The sequence below is a fragment of the Psittacula echo genome (genome assembly GCF_963264785.1).
Source record: "Psittacula echo genome assembly, chromosome: 3".
Classification (NCBI taxonomy): domain Eukaryota; kingdom Metazoa; phylum Chordata; class Aves; order Psittaciformes; family Psittacidae; genus Psittacula; species Psittacula echo.
The window spans coordinates 7993983-8012911 of record NC_137736.1 but is presented as its reverse complement, the minus strand read 5'-3'; the positions used below and the strand labels follow the sequence as shown (position 1 = coordinate 8012911).

Here is an 18929-nt window from a genome sequence, read left to right as displayed (position 1 = left end):
CTCCGGAACTTTCTCTTCTTCAGGCTGAACAAGCCCAGCTCTCTCAGCATGTCTCCAGATCAGAGCTGCTCCAGCCCTTTGATCATCTTCATGTCCCTCCTTTGGACTTGCTCAAACAGGTCCATGTTTTATTTATGTTGTGGATCCAAGAGCTGGATGTAGTACTTCAGGTGGGGTCTCATCAGAGCACAGTCAAGGTCCATTTGGATGGCATCCCTTCTCTCTGGCATGTCAGTTGCACCACACAGCTTGGTGTTGTCAGCAAACTTCCTGAGGCTGCATCAATCCCACTGCCTGTGTTGCTGACAAAGAGGTTGAACAGCTTTGGCTCCTGAGGAACACCACTAAGTGGTCTCCACTTAGCCATTGGGCCGTTAGAAGCAAGAATGTCACGCAGGACAGTGCCCAATGCCTTGCACAAGTCCAGATAGATATGTTAGTCACTCTTTTCCCCAGATAGCCTTCGCTGCATCACATATCAAAGATTCAAGAATTGATCCTCTGTTTCAAATGCTAAATATTACATTTTTGCTCTCAGATTGTTTAGAATATTTCTCAGAAAAATGCTTTTCTTGGGAAGCATCAAGGTAGTGTCTGATACTCAGCTAGATGTTTTCCCACTTTGAGTGTTCTAACAGTGCTAACATTGAAAAGTAATATATTGTTCTTACACTTTGTTTCTGTCCTTGTTTGCTTTTGTAGCCACATAGAGCAAGCTAGCAGTGAAGGGAGCAGATTATTATTATTTTGTTTTTCTTGTGAAAATACAGGAAATGAGTCACTGTTTGTAGGCATGGACTGAAATAGCTTAGCAGAGCTGAGCAGAGACCCAGTGAGGGACAGCACAGGGCAGAACTCAGAGGTATTAGCAGGACTGGTTATGAAATGCCTCAGGCTGAAGGAGCCACAGGACAGAAAGCAAAAAACGTGTCTAGACAAAGGTGTAGTAGAGAAATTTATGGCATATTTGGGATGGGGAGATCAGGAACACAGAAGATCACAAAAAATCTGGAACACAAATGTTATTTTTTACTCTAATCCTAACATTTGCAATACTACATGGAATTTCCTATTTTGCAACATTTTAAACCAAGAAATTCTGGTTTATCTTTTTTTCCAGTGGAAAACCAAATCAAAATCATTGGATTTTGATCTTTCTGTGTGAAGACACATGTGTTCTGCACAGTCTGGCATGACAGCCATTGCAAATTGCCAGAAATTACAGGGCATTTATTAACATTTTCAGGGGGCTTTGTTTACTCACATTTTCTAGCCTTTGACTCAGAAAGGGTTAAGGAGTTGAGAAGCCACATGTGGCAGAGTTTTACAGGGAAAAGAGCTGCAAAGGTGGTTTTAATAATGAATCAAGTCTGAACAAGTGGCTCAGGGGTAATCTGGCTTTCATTTAGAAGGTAGGAGGTTGCAATAAAGCACATTCTACCCTGACTGCAAATGAGAGCTTGGGGTGCATGCGGTAGGGTGGCTGGAGAGAGAGAGCCCTGGAAATGTTCCTCCAGTGACTGAGTGAGTGGCAACTTCCCATAGCCATCTACCCTTCCTCTTTCAGGTATGTGTATCACAGCTCCAAGTGGATGGTGGCTGGCAATGCAGACTCCCCAGTGCCCCCAAGGGTTTACATCCATCCTGACTCGCTGGCTTCTGGAGACACCTGGATGAGGCAGGTGGTCAGTTTTGACAAGCTCAAGCTGACCAACAACGAGCTTGATGATCAAGGCCATGTAAGTTAGAAGCTAATGCTGGTGCCTGCTGCTCCAGCCTTGCTCCTCTCAGACTTGAAAGGGTGCTGCTGCTTTGATATTCCTGTGTCCTGCTGGGCACACGTCTATAGCCACTCTTCACAGCTATGAAGCCTTTTTCCCTACTTAGGTATTTTTCCTCAAAATGTTGCCTGATCCTATAAAGCTCTTTTCTCTGTGCACATAGTGCAAAATCTGATGCATACTTGTAAGAAAAGGGTGATTTTCTCCATATTAGCCTTACTCCAGCCCTGCTTCCTTGTACATCTAAATGACATGTGGAATATTTGACAAAAATAATCCTTTCCCTTATTCTTTTGTTTTTCTTCAGATAATCTTGCATTCAATGCATAAGTACCAGCCCCGTGTTCATGTCATCCGCAAGGATTTCAGCAGTGATCTTTCTCCTACAAAACCAGTTCCTTCAGGAGATGGGGTGAAAACCTTCAACTTCCCTGAGACTGTCTTCACAACAGTGACAGCTTACCAAAATCAACAGGTAAAGCTGCATGCCTTCAGACTCCTTTTGTGATGGGTGTTCATAAAAACATCAGTGGGCTCAAAGTGTCTGAGATGTTAACTTTGAGAAATGTAGCTCAAGAAGATCATACTCTTCACAAGTTCCCTGTTTTATTTCTGCTACAGTGTGTAGACGTGAGGCATCTAGCCAGAAAAACACCTTGCAGATAAGGTACCTGCAGTTTTTATTGTAAAGTAAGTAGGTGATGTCAACCATAAAGAGATTGTGGTCACATTGCCTTGCTGCTTCATGTCCTATCCCCACTGTAATTTTAAGGCAGTACAACTAGTCCAGTTCTGTTATCTCACAGAGAAAACACATAGTTGGTTTTTTAAGCAGTGAAGCAAAAAAGTTTTAGAGAAACACAATCTCATCAGTTTGTCGACCAAAGAAGCCTTTGAACATAAGCAGCAGCAGTCCATGTATTGCAAGTGATAATGCATAATTCATGTTTGATTCAGATCTTGCACGATTCCCAGTGGAGAGTGTTACTATTGACATCAGATATCATAAGGAAAAGGTGTTGCCACAGTAGGATCCTCTCTGTATAGACCTTGATGTTGTCACTGATCTGCCCTTTCTCTTAAACTAATCTTCATGGCATTACAAAATGTAATCTCAGTGCACACTAGTGTTTGATTACAGAGTATCCTGTCTATCCGTATTTTCCCCAAAGATATGGTATCTTTAAGTGTAAATTAATTGTTAGTAAAATGTGAGCCGTTGAGACACCGGCAAAGAGAGGAGATTTAGAAAGACTGTGCTGTGAATTACATGTTTGCTCCCCCTTCTCCTTCAGTGGGCAGTGTCCTAGTCATTGTGGAGTTTGCTTCATTGCTTCTGCAGGCATGTTCAGTGCACACATAAATGTATAAGTTCTTTATTTCCATCCATTCCCTTCGCAGTCTCCTCATGTACTGCTCATCTGCCACCTACCTCTGCTTAAGGATTCCTATTAGCCTTCATACTACCTCTGTAATGCTTCAGGCCCAGTGTGCTTCTTTTCTCTTGTTCATGTACGCATACTCCCTATTTTATTCTTAAGTGAGAGGTAACTGTGCACATCCTATTTCCCTTTCCTGCCATTCGCCTCCTTACTAAGGTGGGGGTTGTCAGGGCATTAAAAGGGCTGTGTTAGGTATTTTTTTCCCAGCTATGTGAATCAGAATCTCAGTTGGTGAAACTTTCACTGTGTTAATAGTGCACCTGCTTAAAAAGTGTAAGGTATAAGCTAGAAGAATGAGGGCGCAAACTGTCTTAGAAGAAAAATAACCTGTTTTCAAGCCTGTTAGGGAAATAGGTTATACTATTTACTGCCATAAGTTGCAGAGGAGTCTGGAACCAGAAAGAGCGAAGAAAATATTTTTTTCTATCATGATTTCTATTCTTCTGGACAATAACTTCATGAACACAGTGGACGTCATTGTATTTAGTATTCTTGGGTGGAGGGACAGACCCATGTCAGATCACTTTAGGGCAGTTTATAGCAACATCCTAACAACGCTGTCATGACTGCTTCTGAATGCCCATTCCTAGCTTTTTCTCAGTCTAGTCCACTTAAAAGACTTAAGTCAGGATCCAAAATGAATCAACTATTCCAGCAGAAAAAAATATTGCAACACGATGGTGGGTTTGCTCCAGCCATTGGAGCACTGGAAATTTCCTGCCCCCCCTCACCCAAATGCATGTACTCCACAGACTTTTAACTGTAGCCCAGACATGGAAAGAGGAAAAAGAAAGGAGAATTAACAAGAAATAAGCCTGTCATTCTTCCCTAATGACCAGACTTGTAAGACATAATTACACTGATGTGGAGGTGCCAAGGGAGGGCACCTCTCAGGCACTGGCTCTATAAGCTACCTCACTGTAAAGAAGCACTAAAATTTCTTCCTGTTTCTCTGGATTCCAAACACGTGGGGTTTTGCCCCCTAAATTTTCTTTTAGGAGGTATTTTTATAATACCAGTAAAGGATATTCTGCAGGATTGAGGAAATCTTTTCCTTATAAATAAGTGGAAATCCCCTGAATATGCCTGCATGCCCTCCAGTGGCTGTAAAATTTGTCTTACTGGGAGAAGTGTCTCTGGAAACAATTGTAAAATGTTAGCAAATCCACCACAGGGATTCCCTCTGCTGTAATTCCATCCTCCACAGAACATATCTGTCTCTGTACACACAAGTCCCAGGACAGCTGCAAAGTCAGGCTAGCGGAAATTAAGTTCACAAATTAAGCTTCTGCAAAAATAGGAGCTGCATTCCAGATCTGAGGTTAATATCCACAGTAAGGGCTTCATTCTGACAGAAGCAAACCACCTGCAAATCCGCTTCAGATCAGTCTGTATTAAACTCATCCTTTTTGAGCAGTTTCAGCAAAAAACCCTCAAATTTGATAGGATCTTGAGATCTCACTCTCTTTTCACCCCAGAGGCAGGGTCTCAGGGACTCAGGCTGGCAGAGGGAAGCATTCATGCTGCACCACGTTGGAGAATAGCTGACAGGGAGTATGATACCACAGGCTGCAAGGTCAAACACCCAGTATTATTTTTCATATTTACCAGCATGGAATTTGTGCCTAAAAATAAAGCAGGAAGGAAGATTCCCCAAAGCATTCAGTCTGGCTGTCATCCTCTTTGTTTAGAGGAAGGGGGAAAAGCAAAACAAAGGTGCTTTCCAGACCAGAAAACCCTTGAAAGGCCACCCAGATGCTGACCAGAAGACCAGCACCCTGTGCACTTGACTGGGTGGCCAGCTGCTGTCTTTGGAGGCTGTAGCCTGTGCTTTGTCTTTTCTCCTTAGCAGTGTTTGGAGGTACATGAGTGCATCCAGCTGCTGGGTATCCAGAGTGTTGAGGCTGGGATGATCCCAGATACTAACCAAACCTGAGCAGAATGCCTGCTTCCTGAACCACATGGCCATTGATAAGTTATAGCTCCTGGGCCCAAGTTGTGCTTGTACTTTGGGAACAGCTTCTCAGCCCCAGTGCTGTGCCAAGTTTCCTGATACTGCCAGATTTCTGCCTCTGGCACCATTCATTTGCTAATCGGATCAGCTGCTCATGGATGACAGAAGAGCAACTTTAATATATGTCTGGGGAAATGCGTATGAAAGATTGCTGTACAGGTGGTTTGGGCAAAGAGTGGTAATCATCACTAACTGTCACTTATTGAAAGCAAAAAACTTATTTGGAGAGATAACCAATTCTCATTTTCTTTTTTTTATAGATCACCAGATTAAAAATTGACAGAAACCCCTTCGCTAAAGGTTTCAGAGATTCTGGGAGAAACAGGTAACAGGAGCTTGTTTGTGTTTTCTCACTGGTCTCTCCTTCCACTGATGAGTGCACAAGGCATGCATTTAAGGCTGAGTAAGGTGTTTTGTGATCCCAATTAATTTTTACAGGAGAAATTTGCTGTAGACTAGATGTTAGAGGAATTTGAAGGACTGTTTACTTTGCCTAAACAGATCCAATGTATATTGATGGCTTCCTCAGAAAACACTTTCCAGATTAGCCAGCTAGACTAACCCCGTTTCTTTACAGAAGTCTCCTCCAGTGCTGCTCCTACCTCTGCCTGGATCCTGCAGTCCAAAACCTTGACAGAGGGTTTTGATATTCTTAGACAGCTTATGAATTTCCTGCTTGACAACATTTTTTTCTGTGGCTGTATTTTTTTTGGTGTCATATGTTTAATTTCCCATTCACTGCTACCTTTGAACCCTTTCTGTTGCCACTACTTTCAAGGCTATTTTCTTCTGTATATGTGTTTTGCTGCTGTTTATCTTTTCTGCTGGGTAATTAATTTGTTTATGCTCATTTCTATCATTTTCATGTTCTTCTGAGCTTTTTCATTTGTTGTTGAGAAACAAAATAAAAACATTATTTAGCATCTCTGATAAATCATTAGTAAGCTGTTAATGTTTACTGATATTGTCCTATGATATCCAAAGAATTAGGTAAAATAAATGAATTTTTAAAGATACTGTACAGATTCTTAAAAAAAATATGTTTTTTATTACAAAATTGAAGACCAGAGATAGAAAGATGTAGGATTGCAAATTGTAAAGCAAACAAATAGGTCACAGGCTAGCACTGCAAAATAATGAAGGTTGTAGGAGATACTTTTGCTTGTTCTTTATTATATGTAGAGCTGTCTGAAGGGCATTTTTAAATTTGGATTTTCACAGGAAATTTCCAAACTTAGAGCACAAAAGGTTGCTTTACATTAGCATAAAAACTAAGATTTTGATAGGTTTGCAGGATAAAAGTGCAAAAATGCTTTAGTTTCAAACAATTTCAGTTTCTCTCCAGTGATGTCAAATTGTTTCACTTTGAGTATGTCACTTAATTTTGTCAGGATTTTTATGAAAAGATTAAGTAGAACAGCTTAAATGTTATTTAGAATACCTTATATTTAAAAAATGAAATAATAAACAAGCAGATTTAATAAGAAAACCCTTTTGAATTAGTAAAAGCCACAGAGTTATCAAAAAAGAATAAGAAAGTCCAAACAAAAAAGTCTCAACTTTTTCTGCCATTCATGAATCCATCAGAGTGTGCAGCAGATCTAAATATTTCAGATCTATGTGTTGGAGGCATCCTTTAAATCAGTGTGACAAAGGCTTCAAACATTAAATTATTTATAGAATTAGACATATATGAGTATGTTACAAGAACCCTAGGATTGTAAAGCAAGGCTCTGAGTGTGCAGACCAGAATGCAAATCATCTACATAGCCTTCGTTTGCAGTCCCCATGGGCACTGTAATTCAGTTTTTACTTGCATGCTCCTCTTGTGTGTGTTCACCAGAACCACTGCCTCATTCACGGATTGGTATGGGAAGTGTTCAGTGATTGGGCAAGCGCCCTGTGTTTTTCATCACTCTTTTAAATGCTTGCAAAGAAGACATCTTACTGACCTAGCAACTTCCTAGCTCAGCTCCCCTGTTATCATCTTACTATAGCTATGTTACCACCCTTATTTAATCCCCGCCGTGACCATTAGTTCTCATAGTTGAAGCATATGTGACTTTTTCTCTGCTCTCCTCTTCTGTGTGTGGGTAGTATCTGCCCTGGGTACAAGGTCTTCCCTGTGTGCAGAGATACAGCTGCACTGGAGGCTGGTTTTAGAAAAGGGATTGATGCAGTTCCAGGTACATGGTGGGCTACATTAACGTGGAAGGCATTAATAAGGTCCTAGCCCAGTGAATTTGGACAGTTTCCTGAAAAGGTTGGGAATTACTGATCTTTGTAGCTCATTGATTTAAGAAAGGGCAGGAAATTGCTACACGGCTGCAGCTGTGGGGAGAGCTCAGTAAGGCTCTCTGCTGATGTAAAGAGGATTTAAAATCTTTAAGGTATTACACATCAAAGAGAGCAGCCTGAGGCCTTAGGAAGAAAAAACAGGCAAAGGTATTTGCAAGCATATATAGCAGTCAGGCGCCTGCCTCACAAGCAGTGGTCTGGCTAAGGTTGCACTGCTGTTGTCAGCTAGTGGAGGACATTCTAATGCTCAGCTGCTCCCTTTAAAGAGGGCATGTACATAGATGTGCACATAGGAAGGAGAAAAGCATTAAGGTCCAAGCTATGTCTTGAAAAGGCTCTCCAAATGGGACTTTTCTTCACTGTGCTGGCTAGCTTCTCTTCCTCTTGTTAATCTGTAATCTCATCAGGATCACTGGTCAGCTGGAGTGCCAACCTTGATGCTCAGTAGCTTTCCATGTCCTCACAGCCTTGATTAGCTACGGTGCATCAGGCTGGACATGGAGAGCATCCTGCTGAAATTGTAGGCCTCCTTTGAAAAAGAAACAGGGTAATTAGAAAAAGCAACCATTTGTGAAGCAGACAAGTGTAGCATGTATCCAAGAGGTTTTGGGAGAACTCCTCTTAGGCCACTTCTTTCCTAGGACATTGCCTTTCTGCTTTGTGTTGAGGCTTTTCCATGAAATGGAGGTGGATGTTTTTATTTCACTTCCTTTGTATCCTGATATTGTTTCACTGTTGTTGCCTGCTGCAGAAATTATGGAGTTAACTGTTGTTTTTAAAACCAGTTTCCAGTTAAAATCTTTCACTTCCATCAGCTCACAGCCTCCTTCTATATTTCCTTGTAACTATGGTCTCCCTTCATTAGTACAAGACACTGCTAAAAACCTGCTGCTCTGGGGACACCCCATCATGATGGAACTGCCTGTATCCATCTGGGAAAGCTATTTTTTTTCACAGATAACTTCTTGGGTCTCCTTCAGTTGTTTGTATGATTGTCTCCCTTCACAGCTGACTGCCCCGGTCCTTCTGCAGAGAGAAGGAGCAGTGAAGCATTTCAGAGGGAAACAACTCGGTAGCTGGACATTGTTTTGCACTCAGACCGTGCTAACTAATGGTGTTCAGCAACATAGCCATCAGCCCTGATGGATGGAGTTAACCTGTGTTAGAAGGTCAAGTCTTACCCGCTTATTAGAGATTCACTCTACATCATTTTTGGTCCCTCTCTGTTTTATCTGTAGAAGTGGAACAAGACAACTAGTCCCGGTGGTGAAAGGATAAGGGACAAAGTATATGCATGAGGCAGGCATCACTTGCTTTTCCTGAACTTTAAGAGATTGAGAACCAGAGGCTTTGACACATGGAGCTCAGCTAGCCAAACGTTTGGGTAGCGAGGGCGCAGATTTAATGCCACAGAACCTTTTTTTGGAGACTGAGTAAAGTTTATCTGACAGTGGGATGCTTGCAGAAGCCCCTTATCCAGGAGGAAACCTGCAGGGACAAGAGTCAGGAAACACAGCAGGGTCATGGAAGAATAAAACCCTAAGATGACAGCAACCAACAGCACTTTTCTTTCAGATGTGGGCAGCTGAGGTGAATAGAAGTTGTTTGTGTTGGAAATGCTCTTTGAGGTTTTGTCTAGGATAAGAGAGCCAGGAGGGTGCTTGGAACCAATAGTTTGGCTTCCCCAGTAAACAACGCAATGATGACCTGAATCCTGTGTGCTGTGGGAATGTCAAGGTCGGCCATATGGGATGGATTATGGAGGTGCACAGATAGCTTGTACATCTTTTTTCATTTTTCAGACAATGGAACTGTTTCATTTATTGCCTATTATTAAAACTTTATAGCACTAAATATAAAAGAATGAATGAAAAAGAGAGAATTTTGGATGCATTTTAAAGGACTGACCTTATTAAAATGAAGCTGGCAGTGAGTCCTATTCTGATTTTTTTTTTTTTTTTTTTTTTACTTCCTTCATAAAGATGGTGTGAGAGGGGAGGGTTTATGGCCCGATAGACAGTTTGAAGTCAATTTTTCAGTTCAGTTTTCGGAAGAAAGAGTGGAAGACATATGCATAATGTCCATCACACTTGGTAGCAGCAGCCCTCACCAAAGCCCAGAAAGAAGCTGCTGACAGTTTAGAAATGCTGAAAACAGCATTTATTGCTGTCCCAAAATGTCTCTTCATTGGCAATGTGGGGTTTGTTTCCCCTCTTGGGGGCTAGAACACACACAAAATAGCACTTCAGTATTTCTGCTGACTAGAAGAGCACTAACCTTCTGTCCTGTGGTAGAGGTCTGTGATGTGTCTCTGGATATCTTGGTATCAGACCAATGTCATAAACTGCTATTGGAGAGAGGGTTTTTGGAGTAGACGGCAATGGAGTTTCTTGCTCCTCACCTCAACATTTCTTTCAAAAACAGGAATACATCACAGTCAGGAAAAAAAAGATATATTGAAAGGCTATGGTTAGAGTGGTAAAATCAGTCACAAAAAGGTGGTGTGGCTTCTCACCAAAGCTGTTTTCTGCATGGCTGCATGTTCGTTTTCTGCAAGACTCCATATCTTGGTGTGGAAGGTGCCTCTCAGTTTAGCTAGCATGTGAGGCTGCTGTCTCATGGATCTTGTCTGACGCATGGAAGGATGCAAAAGTTCAGTAAGGATGTGTTCTGCTTAGATACTATTTCAAAAACACTCATAACTTTTGTTCTGCACAAACAAATGAACAAACCAACAGGAAAAAAGGATGATCTAGTATATAGAGACCTAAATTTGTGCATAGGGGAACTAGACATAACTTTGATCTCTGTCACCCGCATACTTAGAGAGGGTGTTTTATAAGGCATGTTCATCATGTACACACCTTGGGATGAGTAAAGGACTCTCATTTGGGACAGGAAGAGGAAAGAGATGGCTTTAAGCCAGATGTGGAGTTTGGCATCCATTCTTCAGGCACCTGTGGCTGCAGAGCTGCCCTCAGCATTACAGGGCAACTGGGGAATCCAGTGAAGCCGCAGTGTTGCTGCTGGCAGTTGCAGTGTGGAAAAAAGAGGTAGACAAGAAAGGGGCTGTTCTAGATCTGCTCCCCTGGAGCGGAAGAATGTGGGTTCCTAGTCACATTTTGACTTTCCTTGGCATACAGGGCAGGAATAGAGCAGCTTTGCAAGCTGCTCTGGTAACCCCACTGCTGCCATTTACCGTCTCAGGCCCAATGGAGTCCAACCCTTGACAGCAGTATATAATTCCTAATTTACTCTTTTATTCCTTCTTCTTATTCCCCCATTCCTTTTTTTCTTTTTTTTTTTTTCCCTTTTCTTTTAGAATTACGGATTATAAGGTAGTTGCAAGAACTGAATTGATACAGGGGCAAGTGATAGGCGGAGAGCTAGAAGCTCAGAACTGTGAGTAAGCCTGAGCTGAAACTGATGCAGGCTCCAGGCAGAGGCAGGGGTAATAGTTTTAATCTGCATTGACTGTTTCACTGAGCCACCTCCCATTAGGGCTTGGATTTTACTGGAAGGGGAGTCATGAGAGCAGAACTGGAAGTCAGATGCTGGTGCAGAGTGGGGTTATGTGCACAGGGATCTAATGTCTGAGCCAGATTGTGAACACTGGTTTTAGTGAGCTGGCCTCCTTATTTCCCTGCATGATCCTTGTGGCAGATGCAGAGCAGCTGGATTAGTACAGCTGGACACTTCAGTCTGCATTTCTGCATCTATTACTTGGTTTTAATCATCAAGCTAGGTCCTTCCAACAGCAGGTCTTGTTGCAGAGCAACTTGGCCAGGGCATTTTATGCCCCCTGGATATATGGTACCAGAAAGTCCTCCCTCAGTGTTTGCTTTGGGGATCATTTTATGAGGCTGCAAAAAGGTGTTGTTCTCTTCCCGGCTTCATGTGTTGAGAAGCAGATGGAGCCTGAACATGTGCGGCTTTCTCACACAGGGAGCAGAGGAAATCCTGGGGGTGGTACCGGTAGTCAAAGAGCTGCTTTTGCACATAGAGCTCAGCTTAGCAGATGGGTTCACATTCTGTGCTGCCTTGTTGTCTCTGAGCTCCATGAGCTGGCAGAGGCCACTGTATTAACCAAATAGTTTTGTTGTAATGTGCTCAGCACCAGTGTGAGACTGCTATGCAAAGATGTCTTCTGTTTCTACTTCTAACAGCTTAGCAGCTAATAAACACCATGCAACAACCTCTCTTCTAAACCTCCTCTTAAAATACAGAGTTTGGTTTGCCAACTCCAATGTATTTAAAGCATCTGAGCTTCCGGGGAGAGTTTGGAAAGTTAACTGAGTGAGTGGAGGCACGTGCAGAAAGACATTTTCATAAGCAAAAGGCAGCTCCAGTATCAGCTCAACATCTGATGAGAGGCTCTGGGGATGTTAGAGCCTTTTGCACTGAAAGGGGATATGTTCTCACATTTGACGAAGCATCTCTAGTCGTGTTCAGTCAGTGCAAGGGCTATAACCTACTGCTGGAAAAGAGGCAGGGGAAGGTGAGGAATGGGGAACGGAGCAATGTGCAGCTTCCACAGAGAGAAGTCTTTCCTAGGAAGAAACTCCAGGTGGTTATCTTGTAAAGATGGGTCTTTTCCTAATAATGCACCTATGTCCTCACTAGAGATGTTCAGCAAAGCTAGCTTTCTGTGGTGAAATTAAGAACAAATCTGAGACCAACAGGAGAAGTTCTCACTTATTTTGTCTTTTTCTCTTTGGTACTGTCTTTGCAGCGATGCAGAAGATGAGATGAGAAGCAGAGATGCCATCGATCTTTTATAAAAAGCATCGTGCATTTTTAGTTGAACTCCAAAACCAAAGAGATTCCATTTTTGATGGCTTCCCATAGCACTTCAGAACAGCATCCAGAGCTACAAAGTGGTGGGGAAAGGCAATTCACAAAATCTCTGATTCTGTAGGCTGAATCCCAGACTGCCCTTGTTTGCATGACAGCTTGCATCCCCAAAGTGTGGAAGCCTGCTTTATGATAAAGTATGCTTTAAGTATCTGGCAGTCATGTGTCCCCTGCAATGCATAAAGAAAGTTTGGGATATTTGTTAAATATAAAAAGATTTAAAAGGCACCAAGAGACTCGTAAGAACTTCCGCAATCCTGCACTAGGGGAATTGCACTTTCCTCTGGTGACCTGTGCGGGAAGGCTTGCTTAAGGAATTCACAGATGCCAAGGTGACCTTTTGGTGACTGCTGGCAGCCTGTCAAATGAGGTCAGAGCCCTCTTCCCCCAGCGCCAATACCTGTGCCAACTGATTGACATTCTTTTCTGCTTGTTTTATTTTCATTGCACAGGACAGGGCTGGAAGCCATTATGGAGACCTATGCCTTCTGGAGGCCTCCCGTGCGCACTCTCACCTTTGAAGACTTCACTACCATGCAGAAGCAGCAAGGTGAGTGAGAAAAGGGCATGAAAAGAGCTATAGAAAGGGCACAAGAAGGTGTGCTCTTCTGTGCGTCCTGCTGCTAGAATGGGCATGTCAGAGACCTTCTTGAGTCCTTGACTGCTGTGGAAGAGGAGAGAGGATGGATGGAAATGGTGGACAGACAGTGCCTTATAGAATCATAGAATAGAACAGTGCAATGAAGTGCAATGGAGCTGCTTCATCTCCCTGGCATCCCCAGTGCTACAGCTGGAGTTCCAAGAGATAGAAGGAGGAGCAGGATAGAGCATAGGGCTAGACAAACCAGCCCAAGTACACAACATGAGTTCAGTGTGAAGAGAGCACAGAGAGGAAAGGCTCCAGCATACCAGACATGTTGTTCTCCATTTACAGTTAACATTTGCCATTTGTGTGGAAACACAAAGCAAAGAAGACCAGAAATGTGCTTTCCCCCAGGATCACATTGCTTTCAAAATTCAGTGGCTTTGCTGGAGAAACTTTCTGTTAGTATGAATCTGGGAGGAATTATTAGGTAGGCCAAGCATTTTCCGCTTGCTCATGCTCTGTCTTTTCATAGCTTCTGCCCTTTACATCTCTCATTTGTTAAGTAGGGCTTTCATCTCTAGTTTCAGGCTGCATTACTCTACTCTTTTTTTTTTTTTTTTTTTTTTTTTCCAGGGATAGGACTTCCCCATTCACTTAATTGCAGTTATTTCTAGTTAAAAAACACTGGGAATAGAGGTATCAGGGTAACCTGGTCCTTTTTTTATTCCAATATACATGCAAGAAAAGAGACAATCCAAACCCGTTGTTCAAATATGACAGTTATGAGGTTAAACAATCAAAGTCAAATGCATGCCCTGTGTAGCAGACTCTCCAGCCTCCCATAGTTGAACTTGATGTCACTCCAAAACTTCCCTCTAGACCTTCAATCCATCATAGAGATGGCGTGGTCTCCCGTAGAGGGAGAGGAGCAGTGGCTGCTGCATCTGCCTATCCCTAGGGCAGAATCGGAAGGGAATCCAGCACAGGAACATCTTCTGGCTGTCTATTCCTCACCCCAGCTCCCTGTGCAACACCCCAGAGCCCAGGTCACCTGCTCAATCATTTTCTGGTGGCACAGCACCAGAGGAGGACAGAGCTCACTCCTGCTGGCTGCATTAGACTTCCCATGAGTGGTCTTTCCACAACCACAGCGCAGCATGGGGCAGAGGAAGACATGCACAAACTCAGGGGCTTGTGCTGAGCAGCACTTGTGGCCAGTGATGGGTTAAAGCTGGGATTCAAAGGGGTTTTCATCACTCACCTAAATAGAAACATAACAGCCTCTCCTCTTGATCAGAGTGCTGAGGCAGCCTCCCTCCTCTGTGTCACCCCCCTCTCCCCCCCCGCACGCTTCCCCTCCCATTGCTGATCAGATAACGTCCTAATGGCAAGTCCAGCTATTGCTTACGTGGTAAGGTAATATTAGGAAAGGAAAATATTCAATGTATTTTTAGCTTTAATATAGTTTGGCAGCTGAAAAACAAGGAAGCAAGCCACTACCCTGTGACCATCTGGCTCTGTGCAGACCACCACCACTGCACCACAAACCATTAGGCTTAGGGACAGCCCTTTATGAAAGTTACGTCCACAGGTCAGTGTCAAAACTTAACAGCTCGCTACAAAACTGTGCACTCAAGGTCTGCATTTAGTCATGCAAAATGATCTCAAGATAATGAATCAGAAATATTCCCTCTGTCATAATGCTCATCTCTCCAGCGGTTGCTGTTAACAAGTTGATCCCTGGGTCTCAGCAATAGGTGCAAATCCAAAGTACAAGCAGTCTATTTTAATTTCTGGTTGCTGGGACAGGCCCCAAAGGTCAGCACAAATATATTGGTCTGGAGACTTCGGAGTTGCTGTCAAAAAAAGCAAGAAATGCTGAGATGGCTTTAAGTCACATGTGATTGTTCCCTCCAAACGTAAGATAACCAGGACGTACTGTGCCCATAACTCTTCATCTCCTTGCTTTCAAGCACATGAACTGTGTGACAGGTAAGTGAATCACTGGTGTTTAACAGCTGACTTCAGCATAAGCTATTGCACCTTGGATCCTCTGAGTCCTAGCCAGTTTTTTCATGGAAGTGACTTACCTGGGACTTTGTCCCTCTTTTCCATCTGAAGCGTCAGTGCTCAGAGCTGCATTTTGTTATCTCATACCCTTGCACAGAATCATAGAATAGTTAGGGCATATTTATGAATTAGAAATTTCTAGGGTATTATTTTAATAAACAGGCACTTTAATTCTAGATCATGCTTTTTGTCTCCAAAGCTGGGCGAGTATGTGGCAGTTTTGAATAAGCATTTGAGGACTTGCAAGCCTCCATTTTATCTCTTGAATTTTTAGTCAGGAAACTGCACTGGGGCTACAGGACACTTCTAGGACTAGGTGTGACCACTGTAGCTTAAGAGAATTGCACACTTAACTACAGAGAGAAAAGATGGGAGCAGTAAAAGTGGCCACATGCCTTAGAAGAAATATTGTCAGTGAGGAGTGAGTTATGGTTGTTCAAACTGGTGAGGAGGGAAAAAGTACATAGTAGTATTGAAATAAGACGCTGTCAGTGGTGGATAGGGAAAAAGCAATAGGCTCCAGTTATATGAAACCTGGTGAAGTCCTGGAGCAGTTTCCCTGTAGGAACTATGGAATTCAGTCTGGATTTCCTACAGGTGAGTCCCCTTCATTGTGGTAGAAAAAATTACATTTTCTGGGGCAGAAGACAGAAGCCTGGGACTTCAGCAGCATAAATCTGGTGCTTTTGTTGCTTTCCTGCTATATTTTTCTGTGCTACCGATTGCTATTTATTCTTAGCGCTTGTTTGTCACTTGGTAATTTTTTAATGAAATAAAAGTGTTATTTGTCTTTTCCAAAACAGTTTTGTCGAACAAATCCACCTGAATTATTTCTTTAGGTTAGAGGTTTGACTGATAGAAATAACTGTATAGGAAAGATGGAGTTTTGGAGAGCACTTAACTTTCTGCCACACATGCCAGCTTGGAAAAGTTAACATTAGTGTATGGTGAGAAATGAGTAACTGACTGATCTCAACACTGATGTGATAACTGTGAATACCCTATCCAGTAAGGACAGTCCCGGTGTTGCTTTACAGACTGGATCCAGTACTAACTTGTCCAGAACTAACAGTGTACCTGCTAAAAGGAACAAATCTCCAAAACTGCAAAGTGGTCAGTAATGATGGGGACAAAAGTATGAAGGGCAGTAAGAGATTGCTTGGTAACCTGCCTGCATTCAAACAAAGCACGGCTTTTAGTCCATCCAGATACAGTATCATGTCTCTAGAAACGAAATGTTGTATAAATGTACCCACTGAGCATGCTGGAAAGCAGAAAGTGTTGGAGCTGATTGGAATTTGGAGGTCTTGGTAGATAAGCCACCGCACAAGCAAGGGACAGTGTATGTAATACTGTGATGAAAAGGGACATGCTATCTTCTGTGTAGAAGAAAAATAGTGGTAAGTTAGTGCAGACACAATTTCCTATCTGCAAACTGACATTACAACATGGTCTTCTACTGCATGTATTTTTAAAGGGTGGAAAGAGATTGAAGAAAGTTCAGAGAATAAAAAAAAGGGATAATGATTTGTTGGATGGAAAAGATGCCTGAGAATGAAAACTCAGTTTTCATAGTCAATCAAAAGGATGAAGTACGAAATTGTTGCAGCTTATACTATCTTACAGAGAGAAGAATGCATGGCAGCTTTGTGTCACCCATCCTCAATAGACACTTGTGACTGCAACTTCTATGTTTTTGTGACACAAATGCTTGGAAGATGCTTCATTCAATTGGCTCTGATTTTTCTACTCTAACTGAACATTCATCCCATTATGTGGGATGTGTGGAAATAAGCAGAACAGAAGTTCTCCCTCATCCACCTTCATACATGTAATTATTTTATAAAGTTTTATGTCCCTCTTCTGTGCTTCTCACAGTGAATAGTACCAGTCATTTCTTTTCACCTGGGAAGTTTTCTAAGTCCTTAATAATTTATTTAAAACCAAGTCTGCACAGAGTATTCCAGATGCATCCACATGATACAATTGTCTAAAAGTATTATAATTTTTTCCACATTATCCCTTTTGCCATTCAACATACATCCTAGCGCAATGCTCATTTGTTTGGCCCAAGCTGTATGTTGAGCAAGGGCCACAGTGACACACCAAATAGATACTCAGTGCACTGGATGCAGCTGTTTCATACAAGGATTAAATAACTTTCTAATCTACATAATGACAGCTTTCAGCTGCCACACAAACTGGAAAGCCTGATATCATCCAGTCACACAGATGCCTCATGTGGCTGACTCTAGTGGTCCATAAGCTTTACTTGCATGTGTTGCTGTTGAAATAAAGCAACTCAGTAAGTCTTTGAAGGTCTGTGACCTGAGTGATCACCATAGCAAGAAGCAGAATATGCTGTTTCTGTCAGTGAAACCCTCTGGCCTGAGAACAAACCCTCTCTTTTGGAGCAGGAAATCCAAAAGTAGCAGCTTTACCAGGGCAAGCATCATGTTTGACAAGATCACAGCAGATTTGCAGCCAGTTTGGACAAAAAAAGAAGTTGCCCTGACCAAAATCTTTGCAAGAAGTGCTCAGACAACAGAAGTCCAGGAAAGGCTGACCTTCTGGAGAATGATGTCACTCACTTTGCAGTCTACTTCCTACTAGGAAAAAAAGAGGCTTGGGATTATTGAATACACATGGCAAAGAGATGTGGGGAAAGCCAAGAATCTATTAAAGTCTTTAATTGGAATATATTTTCAAAATTTAGATTGAACCTCATCCAGATTTTCATTATTAAAAATCTGTGGCTCAGGTTCTTGGTTTTAGCAGGGAATAGAACAAAAAAAAAAAGAAAAAAAGGAGAGAGAGAAAAGAAAGGAGAGAGGAGTGAAAAAGAAAATTAGAGTTCCAGTAATTCTGGATTGTGTCACTTTCCAAGAGTAAAATATGCCATTGCTGGCTCCTGTGATATACAGTTTCCCACAAAATATTGTGATGAGTAGGTCGCTGTCGGTGACTGTTAGGTTTTGCCAGGACATAGAGAGTAGAAAGGTGCTGTGACAGTACTAGAATAGTGATTAGTATCGGATCCTTCTTATAGAAGCTGATGATTTATGCAAGAATTAAAATCAAAGGTATTCATGCAGCTGGTAAATAGAATTGCCTCCTAAGCAGAATTTCCGGACCAGTATGAGAGTCACAATGTGGTATAGCAGCAGGTTTGCAGCACATAAAATTTTATTTCATCGTTAAATTACTGCTTTGATACCTCCATACCAAATCCACGAGAGTCAAACAGTTTTGACTGCTGAGTTCTAAAGGCAGCTTTCCATTCAAATGAGGTTTCTTTACTTTAAGAAACGTGTTTAGTGAGGACTCTACCAACTGCTCTCAGTAGATTCAACATGCTGTCAGCTTCACCATCTACTTTGATCTTGGACTGGAGACCAGAGGTAGAGAGGCCATCTCCTAACGAGTCTGCAAAATTGTCATTAGTGGTTGTTGAGATTAGTATCAAGAGCTGTAAATTTGTCTAAAAGCATACTGAAGGCAAAGAGGGTTATGCTTCTTGCCAGTGAGACATCTGTTGCCATCTCTGGTATCAGTGGGTACCTCTTGTAGTGGCAGGTGTGCTCATATCTCTCAAGCAGTGTGTGTGTACAAACTGGCCTCCCTCTGAAAGGGAAAGGATCTGCACAAAAGGCCCCCTCTTCTTCCTGTAAAGAGGTTCAATCTTCCCATTTACTGCTGGAAGGGAACAATGTTTTCTTGTAGTAGCGATGTGTGTAGGCAGACCCTACGCTGCATGGATACATCAGCAGCTGGGAGACAGATTCCCTGAGCTGAGCTGTTGCTGCTTTTGCAGCTTCCCTGTCTGTAAACATTACCCTTTTTGGGCAGGCATCACCTCTGTCTTGCCAAAGGTTATCTGTACT

At 42.3% G+C, this 18929-nt stretch overlaps 1 protein-coding gene across 1 annotated transcript in view; it reads left to right on the top strand.

Annotated features, from left to right (window-relative positions):
* Nucleotides 1–18929, top strand: part of TBX15 (T-box transcription factor 15) — a gene marked incomplete at both ends in the record, with an annotated part of 93429 nt that overhangs the window by 65116 nt on the left and 9384 nt on the right. Inside the window, 4 exons of the mRNA XM_080613073.1 lie at nt 1568–1739; nt 2089–2256; nt 5498–5562; nt 12842–12939. Of these exons, the coding sequence (XP_080469199.1) occupies nt 1568–1739; nt 2089–2256; nt 5498–5562; nt 12842–12939 (503 nt within the window). The remainder of the gene's footprint in view (nt 1–1567; nt 1740–2088; nt 2257–5497; nt 5563–12841; nt 12940–18929) is intronic.